The sequence below is a fragment of the Oreochromis niloticus genome, linkage group LG10, assembly GCF_001858045.2.
Source record: "Oreochromis niloticus isolate F11D_XX linkage group LG10, O_niloticus_UMD_NMBU, whole genome shotgun sequence".
NCBI lineage: Eukaryota > Metazoa > Chordata > Actinopteri > Cichliformes > Cichlidae > Oreochromis > Oreochromis niloticus.
In genome coordinates, this window is record NC_031975.2 from 13,823,924 (window position 1) to 13,833,037 (window position 9,114).

The following is a 9,114-nucleotide window of genomic DNA, read 5'->3' on the forward strand; positions in this document are numbered from 1 at the left end:
ATGCACCTGAAGGGGTGAAACCACGAGGTTTCTGAGACTGATTCAACACGGTGGTCACATTGAGATGAATCAGGGGGCTGATTCAGTTTCACACTTCAGTGTGAATGTGACCTCGGGGAAGAAGAAGCCCAAGTTTTCAGCTGTAGCCTCAGTAACCTTTTCTCTCTAATCCAGTGATTTGATTGTGGAGCAGGGAGGGCACTCTGGGTGTCCGAAGCAACAGAGGCCCTCTGGCTTGCTAACGTATTTATTTGGGGAGGTCGCATTTAGTTTCTCTTTGATCAAAGACCTTTGCAGGGTTTTTCTTTTTTTCTAATCAGGCTACTGACTTTTTAAGTCTCACTAATTGCACAGCAACTGGTTAGATTTATATACAAGGATATTTCATTTTAATTACGTCTTGGATTTCATGGTTGCGGAATATTTCTGCTGCTATAGTGACAGAAATAATCTGGGCACATACAAATAAACTGCATGTGATGTAGGTCTCAATCGGTACACTTTGCTGAGCTTCACAGCACCACCTACTGGACTGGATCAGTTTAAGTTCTCCTCCCTTACCTTGGTGTGTATGTTAGCTGAACCAAGATCAGTTGAAACTGACAGGAATGCAGCAGATTTTGCAATTAGTGTAAAAGAAGAAGAAGAGCACCATAAGTAATTGGCTGATTTTATTTTATTTTATGTTGGTCACGGTGAAAATGGGAATCCAGAAGAACTATATTCTGTTTTAATGAAGCTTTCAGTCATGCATTGCAATGATGCATTTCTTCCCATCATCTCTCAATTATTGGTTGCAATCCTCCTGATCTTCATGGTGACAGATTTGATGGTGTAGGGGACTCCGTTGTGTCTCCAGGTGTCCCACACGATGTGTGTCCTCTGCCCCTGGTTTCGCTCTGTGTCTTCGGGAGAGCCGTTGAGATTTGCCAGACCGCACTGATTGAACCACCACCCCGTGTGGTTGTGGTGAATGCTGCAGCTCTCCACCGTGCAATTGCCAATGGAGCAGAAAGGGTTGCAGCCATCGTTGTCGACATCTGAGGCGCTGAACGGTGCCGTGTCTTGGTTCTGTTGCTGGTCATAGCCTCGAAATGCATCACCTGCACCAGAGCACGCAGAAATCCATGCAGACATGCAGGAGACACAAAATAACCAAGAGAAGCTGTCGCTGTGTGTTTTAATTTGCACTTAGCAATTTTTTTAAAAATAACATTTGTTTTGTGAAGTTTAACTTATTAAGCCATACCTGCGCTACCTGCGTATCTGCCCAGGTGTATGCTGAAGAACTGCGTTTCGCTGTCAAGGCGGAAGTCATCATACGATGCATAAGAGGTGACATCATCATGGGAGACTAGAGCAATGTGAAGCTGGAATCGAGTATCCTTCTGGTTTACTATGTGAAACACCTTCCTCAGGCCCAACCAGTGTTCTCCTAAACACAAGACGAGAGATTTAGTGGTGAAGTGAAAGGTATAGTTCTCAACATGTGTAGATTGATAAAAATGAGACAGTGTGACAACTTTTAGGAAATGCTATGATACCTCACTAGGAGATGGCTAGCTAACCTTAGTATAAATACTGGGAACAGAAGCAAAACGCTAGGCTGCTAACCTGGCGTCCATACACCCATAGTCCTATATATACAGCAGCAGCCTATTAAAACTTATCCTCTTCCTGCTTTGCTAATGCTAATGTTTCCGCTGTGTTAGTTTTTATGCTAGCACAACTTTATGTGCTGCTCAAGCAAAAACCACTGATAAAAAATGAAAGTTCCTCCTAGACTGCAGTTCCTCCAATGGCTGCTTTAGACTGGATCAACAAGAAAGTCAATTCCATAAGTAAAATACTCTGTAACGCACCGCTTTAGACTGTATTAAGCCTTAAAGTGATGGATAATTATGGTTGTTGTGGCAAATGAATTCATTCACAATGGAAACAGACAAAGAGCGATTCAGAAGACCCTTATGAAGAAAACATCGAGGGAACAGTTTACCCTGCCCGGGATAGGGTTACCGGGGCCCTGCCCTGGAGCCAGGCCCGGGGAGGGTGCCCGAGGGCGAGCGTCTGGTGGCCGGGCCTTAGTCCATGGGGCCCGGCCGGGCACAGCCCGAAGAGGAGACATGGGCCTATCCTCCCGCAGGCCCACCACCCGCAGGAGGCGCCATAGGGGTCGGGTGCATTGTGTGCTGGGCGGCGGCCAGGAGCGGAGGCCCTGGCGGACTGATCCCCGGCTGCCAAGACTGGCAATAGGGACATGGAATGTCACCTCTCTGGTGGGGAAGGAGCCTGAGTTAGTGCGTGAGGTTGAGAGGTACCGGCTAGATATAGTCGGGCTCACCTCTACGCATGGCTTGGGCTCTGGAACCAGTCTCCTAGAGAGGGGCTGGACTCTGTCTCAGTCTGGAGTTGCCCCTGGTGAGAGGCGGCGGGCTGGGGTGGGTATTCTAATATCCCCTCGGCTTGCTGCCGGTACATTGGGGTTTTTCCCGGTGGATGAGAGGGTTTGTTCCCTGCGCCTTAGGGTCGGGGAAAGGGTCCTGACTGTCATCTGCGCTTATGCGCTGAGTGGCAGTTCAGAGTACCCAGCCTTCTTAGAGTCCCTCGGGGGGGTGCTGGAAGGTGCCCCACCAGGAGACTCTGTTGTCCTGCTGGGAGACTTCAATGCTCATGTGGGTAATAACAGCGAGACCTGGAGGGGCGTGATTGGGAGGAACGGCCTCCCTGATCTGAATCTGAGCGGTGTTTTGTTATTGGACTTCTGTGCAAATCACAGTTTGGCCATAACGAACACCTTGTTCAAACATAAGAGTGTCCATAAGTGCACGTGGCACCAGGACGCTCTAGGCCGCAGGTCGATGATCGATTTTGTAATCATATCACCAGACCTGCGACCATATGTTCTGGACACTTGGGTAAAGAGAGGGGCTGAGCTGTCAACTGATCACCACCTGGTGGTGAGTTGGATCAGGTGGCGGGGGAGGACGCTGGACAGACCCGGTGCACCTAAACGCGTAGTGAGGGTGTGCTGGGAACGTCTAGCAGAGGCCCCAGTCTGCGAGATCTTCAACTCACACCTCCGGCAGAGCTTCAACAGCATTCCGAGGGAGACTGGGGACATTGAGTCCGAATGGACCATGTTCAGCGTCTCCATCGCCGAAGCTGCTGCATTGAGCTGCGGCCGCAAGGTGGTTGGTGCCTGCCGTGGTGGTAATCCCCGAACCAAATGGTGGACACCAGAGGTGAAGGGAGCCACCAGGCTGAAGAAGGAGTCCTATCGGGCTTGGTTAGCCTGTGGGACTCCGGAGGCAGCCGACAGGTATCGACAGGCCAAGCGGAATGCGGCTCGGGCAGTGGCTGAAGCAAAAACTCGGGTGTGGGAGGAGTTCGGAGAGGCCATGGAAAAAGACTTTCAGACTGCCTCGAAGAGATTCTGTCAAACCGTCAGGCGTCTCAGGAGGGGAAAGCGGTGCTCTACCTGCACTGTGTATAGTGCTGGCGGAGCGCTGCTGACGTCGACTGAGAAAATTGTCAGGTGGTGGAAGGAATACTTCGAGGACCTGGGTGGGTGTCAGTGGGATTACACTGACACGTCTTCGGAGGAGGAAGCAGAGTCTGGGGATGAGGGGAATGACCCGCCAATTTCCGGGGGCGAGGTCACTGAGGCAGTTAAACAACTCCTTGGTGGCAGAGCCCCTGGTGTTGATGAGGTCCGCCCCGAGTTCCTGAAGGCTCTGGATGTTGTAGGGCTGTCCTGGTTGACACGCCTCTACAATGTTGCGTGGAGATCAGGGGCAGTACCCCTGGACTGGCAGACCGGGGTGGTGGTCCCCATCTTTAAGAAGGGAGACCGGAGGGTGTGTTCCAACTACAGGGGGATCACACTCCTCAGCCTCCCTGGGAAAGTCTATGCCAGGGTGCTGGAAAGGAGAGTTCGTCCGTTAGTCGAACCTCGGATACAGGAGGAACAATGCGGTTTTCGTCCTGGTCGCGGAACACTGGACCAGCTCTTTATCCTCTCAAGGATACTTGAGGGTGCATGGGAGTTTGCCCAACCAGTCTACATGTGTTTTGTGGACTTGGAGAAGGCATTCGACCGTGTCCCTCGGGGTGGCCTGTGGGAGGTGTTGCGGGAGTATGGGGTGTCTGGCCCATTGCTACGGGCCATTCGATCCCTATACAACCATTGCAAGAGTTTGGTTCGCATTGCCGGCAATAAGTCGGACTCGTTCCCGGTGGGTGATTGGCTCCGCCAGGGCTGCCCTTTGTCACCGGTTCTGTTCATAATTTTTATGGACAGGATTTCTAGGCGCAGCCAAGCGGCAGAGGGCTTTCACTTCGGTGGCCTCAGAATCTTATCTCTGCTTTTTGCGGATGATGTGGTTCTGTTGGCTTCATCAGGTGAGGGCCTCCAGCTCGCACTGGAGCGGTTCGCAGCCGAGTGTGAAGCAGCAGGAATGAGGATCAGCACCTCCAAATCTGAGGCCATGGTTCTCAGCCGGAAAAGGGTGGAGTGCCCACTCCGGGTCGGGGATGAGTTCCTGCCCCAAGTGGAGGAGTTCAAGTATCTCGGGGTCTTGTTCGCGAGTGATGGGAGAAGGGAGCCGGAGATCGACAGACAGATTGGTGCTGCGGCTGCAGTGATGCGGACGCTGCACCGGTCCGTCGTGGTGAAGAGGGAGCTGAGTGTAAAAGCGAAGCTCTCAATTTACCGGTCGAGCTACGTCCCTACCCTCACCTATGGCCACGAGCTGTGGGTAGTGACCGAAAGAACGAGATTGCGGATACAAGCGGCAGAAATGAGCTTCCTCCGAAGGGTGGCTGGCCTCTCCCTTAGAGATAGGGTGAGAAGTTCGGCCATCCGGGAGGGGCTCAGAGTAGAGCCGCTGCTCCTCCACATCGAAAGGAGCCAGTTGAGGTGATTCGGGCATCTGACAAGGATGCCTCCTGGGCGCCTCCTGGGTGAGGTGTTCCGGGCATGTCCCACCGGGAGGAGGCCCCGGGGCAGACCCAGGACACGCTGGAGAGATTATATCTCTCGGCTGGCCTGGGAACGCCTTGGTGTTCCCCCGGATAAGCTGGAGGAGGTGGCTGGGGAGAGGGAGGTCTGGGCTTCTCTGCTTAGGCTGCTGCCCCCACGACCCAGCCTCGGATAAAGCGAATGAAGATGGATGGATGGATGGATGGATGGATGGATGGAAACCCACGAATCCCACAAAGGTCCATCAGATAGTGAACATTATGTTGGTCAGTGGTTCCCAAAACATTCTTTAACTGATACTATAAAGTATATTTTGAGCATCTAGCTTACCACCATGTAATGTTATTTTTAACAGTTCAACCTCAAAGAGGATCTCTTTGATAATGTACAACCTGCAAGGTGTCCAAAGCCATCGACATAGCCATCCCAGGATCTTTTGAAGTCAGTTAAACCGTCACTCCTCCTCTGCATCACCGTCCATCCGCCTCCCATATAGTCCATCTCACAGAAAACCTGCAGGACAAGCTTTGCTTTGAGTGTCGGCCAAAGAGTGAATAACTCACTGACGGAGTGAATGAATGAATTATATACATGTACCTCAAATGAAGAGTCAGTGTTCTCTGGGTGGACTATGTAAATGCCACTCGGGATCTTGGGGACGACTGACATGAGGTTGTCCTTGATGTCGCTGCAGTCTCGTCCTAATCAATGCAACAAACACTCTGTTTAGTCACCAGGAGAGCAATTTAATCAAATTTATGGTGAAGCAACTTCTCTGATTTATAGCCACTAATGACTTGAAGGAATGTGCACTTCATGTATTAATTAGTCACTGAGCTTAACATAAATTACATCAATTTATTCTCCCCCTTCGCCGAACAATCATTACATATTTGTCAGAGCTGTTTTTCTCTCTGTTTTTCTCTGTCAGAGCTGTTTAGTCACTCAAATGAGGCACAAACTATTGAGTTATGATAGGCTGTACAAGCTAGTGGTGCAGTTTAATGTCTAGTAGAAAATATGTGCCTTCATATTTGCTGATTTTGAAGATTTCTGATGTACTAAAGGTATAAATACCTTCTGTTGTGGCTTCGTGGGTCAGAAAAAAACTTTTACGAACCTCAGATTTTGGAAAAATGCTGTTGTGTTAATTCTATTTAAAACGGTTTCTAAAACTGATATACTGGTGAATTAATTTTTAAATAATGGACCAAATTATGCACCAGGTTTAAAGATATCCTCAAAGGGAGGCCATAGTGTTTATATCCACATTATCTTTTATTTATAAGCTGTTATAAACACAGATCACATTAAACTCAGCTCTTGGCTCTATATGATGTTTAAAACAGGGTATTAATCATTAATATGGTGATCTCTGGTTTGAACCTACTGTTTAAACCTTGTGTTTGTAAGGGGTAGCCTATTAGAAGAAAAACGCAAAGGGGAAGGAGCTTCAGTAGCTTCTTAAATAGCTTAAATAATGATTCACAACTTAAATTACCAAAGGTACAGTACTTTTCATAATTCACCATGTCACTAGTTAGCGTTTATGTCTTTCAAGCTCCATAATCACCACAGTATGTGTTTGTGTGTGTGTTACCATGAGATTGTACGGGTTTCATGGAGTACATCTCAGTGTTGCTCCTCTGAACTTCCAAGCTGAGCGTCTGCACTTTGGTCATCAACTCTGTGACCTGGAAATGTGACATCACTGTAAATACATTCAGCCAGTCTGACGATCACAAACACTTTTAACAGATGTAAAGAGATTCCTCGTCACCTGACTGCTTAGGATGTCCAGAGCTCTCTGTTGCGCCTCCTTCACATCCCTCATCAGTTTTCTGTTGCTGCGTCCTAACGCAAGCAAAGACTGCTGCAGCTGACCTGAACACACAAAAGCACACACACTGAACAACACATGAAGGTGATGGGGCTAACAAACACAATGAATCAGAAAAGGCTTTACCACAAATGGATTGTTTCTCATCTCGCAGGAGCTTGACAGTGATGTCACACGGGATGGTGCATGAGTCCTGACCTTTGACTTCACCGAGAGGTCTCTGATCTTTGACAGGAACATCAGAGAAATCTCGATCGACTAATTCTGATTGGTTTATATTACCTCTGTTCTCTTTGTCCTGGAAATCAGGAGAAAAGGACAATGAGAGAGTTCAATCTATAAGTCAGCACTTATATGTGACTAGCCTGGAAAGTATGACTCCTGTGGCGCATTAGAGACTGAATAATGTCAGCGTTGTGTTTGTTTTCTCCCTTTTATATATCACATGGTTTCTTATTTCAAACATACTACAGAAAATGTAGTTTGTAGTCTACTTCCTGACTCAGGGGATGTTCTTCAGTCCCCTGAGTCAGGAAGTAGACACTCTGTTAAAGTGTTTTAACCTGATTAGCTGTTGTGTTTTAACTTCTCCACCACCAACTGAAGGAAAAAAAAGACTTTCATCGTGGGATCAGCAGTGCTGTAGGTCAAATATCGCGCTTGGCTGAGAGTAACTCCAATAAACCAAAAAAAGATTTATAACCGACAGTAAACTACGGCTTTGAGGTACTTTACTTTATTGTTCCACTACAGCACATATTGGATGGAAATTGTGCACAGTCCTTTGAAAACTTTCTTTTTCACGTGACTGAACTTACTTGGAAAGATTGCTCGGCACTAATAAGGAGTTAAACTCCACCTAAGACAAACTCTGCAAAAGTGCTGTATACACATTATTGCGTCAGCAAAATAAATTAAAAAATCTACTTACAATATGTGGGTATATATGCAAAACAGATACTTTTACCCGTATATTTTGTTAAAAATACTTTTTTTCTTTCATTTAAAACACAAACTCATAACATGATCATTTTAAAGATGGTATAACTAATAAAAAAAACAAGAATTCGTGGCTAACCACTAAACCTCTGTGATTATACGGGCATTTCTTGAAGCACTTTAACACCTTTAAATCAGCTCCCTCACAAGTCATAATTTATAGCTTCCTGCTGTAACTCCTGATAGAGGAGTGATACTGATCAGTAAGACAGATGACAAGTTAAAAACATTCATAACATGCATTGCGGTACATACTGCGTAGGAAAGAAGCGAAGGCAAAAGCAGCAGGAGGACAGCTGCTGTCCACATCATCTCAGTCTTTTCTGACTGTGATTATTTCCACCAGGAGCTGAAGGAGCTGAATTCGGTCCACCAGCAGACACACCTTCATATGTGCTTATTTTTCCACAAATTCTTTCCTTTTCTAACCGTCTTCTCTGCTCATCTACCAAGTATTTCTGCATCTTCCTTTCAGTTTTTAAACTACTTAAACTACTTCCTGTCCAACTGCCCTTTCTCCACCTCCATCAGTTACTCCTACTTTCTCTTGTTAAATTCCCATGACAGCATACCCTTTAAAGGAGGAGGTCACATGTTGATAAAACTCTGACAAGTAGCTGAATCTGCTAATTCAGAGCCATTACCTTCCCCCTCAGTGTGTCTATTACCGAGCATTGTTGTTTTACAGGTTATATCCTGCCATCAGCATGAGAAACAGATGTGGAAAGGGGAAATGGGCTGCTTGTTTTAATGTAGGAACCCTCTCCCTCTGCTTGTGTCTCTGCGTGGGAGCTACAGCTGAAGGTAGGGAGGAGTGAAGGCAGGGTGTCTTTGCTGCTCATATTTCCCCCCAGTTACTCTGTTTGAAATCAGTCTCCCCCCTCCTTGACAGTCAGACCAATTACTTCAGTTAACTGGGCATTGAAGCAGTAAAGAAAGCGTTCCACTCAGACTCCAGTCTGTCACTTCCCTGGAAAACTGTCCCGCAACTGCCAAACTGAAGATTTGCTGCTGTTCTTAACCTGCGTGAGCCATGGTCAGTGACAGGAATGTGAAAAAGCCACATGCTGCAGACTCTGGGCCCCCACATCTGTCCCACGTTACATGCTGTTGTAAAACAGTCTGTGCAAGTAAATGAGAGCTGAGATAATGAGTATATTTAGACATGACTGTGTGATTAATCAAGCAATTAATCAAACATACAGTACATTAAAATCTGTTTGTGTTAGCAAGGAGGATTGATACTCTCCTATTTCAGCACAGTAAATGTGATGATAGAGCTGGGAGGCAGTTA

The 9,114-nt window shown here is 47.2% G+C and overlaps 1 protein-coding gene across 1 annotated transcript; it reads right to left on the minus strand.

The window, feature by feature from the left end:
- Positions 1-667: 667 nt before the first annotated feature.
- On the minus strand, positions 668-8,533 carry angptl5 (angiopoietin-like 5). The gene is made up of 8 exons (XM_003446742.5): positions 8,076-8,533; positions 6,948-7,119; positions 6,762-6,865; positions 6,582-6,675; positions 5,579-5,682; positions 5,374-5,494; positions 1,250-1,435; positions 668-1,103 (listed from the first exon to the last, which is right to left on the minus strand). The coding sequence occupies exons 1-8, from the start codon at positions 8,130-8,132 to the stop codon at positions 784-786; spliced, it is 1,158 nt and encodes a 385-aa protein (XP_003446790.1). The 5' UTR covers positions 8,133-8,533; the 3' UTR covers positions 668-783.
- Positions 8,534-9,114: the final 581 nt, after the last annotated feature.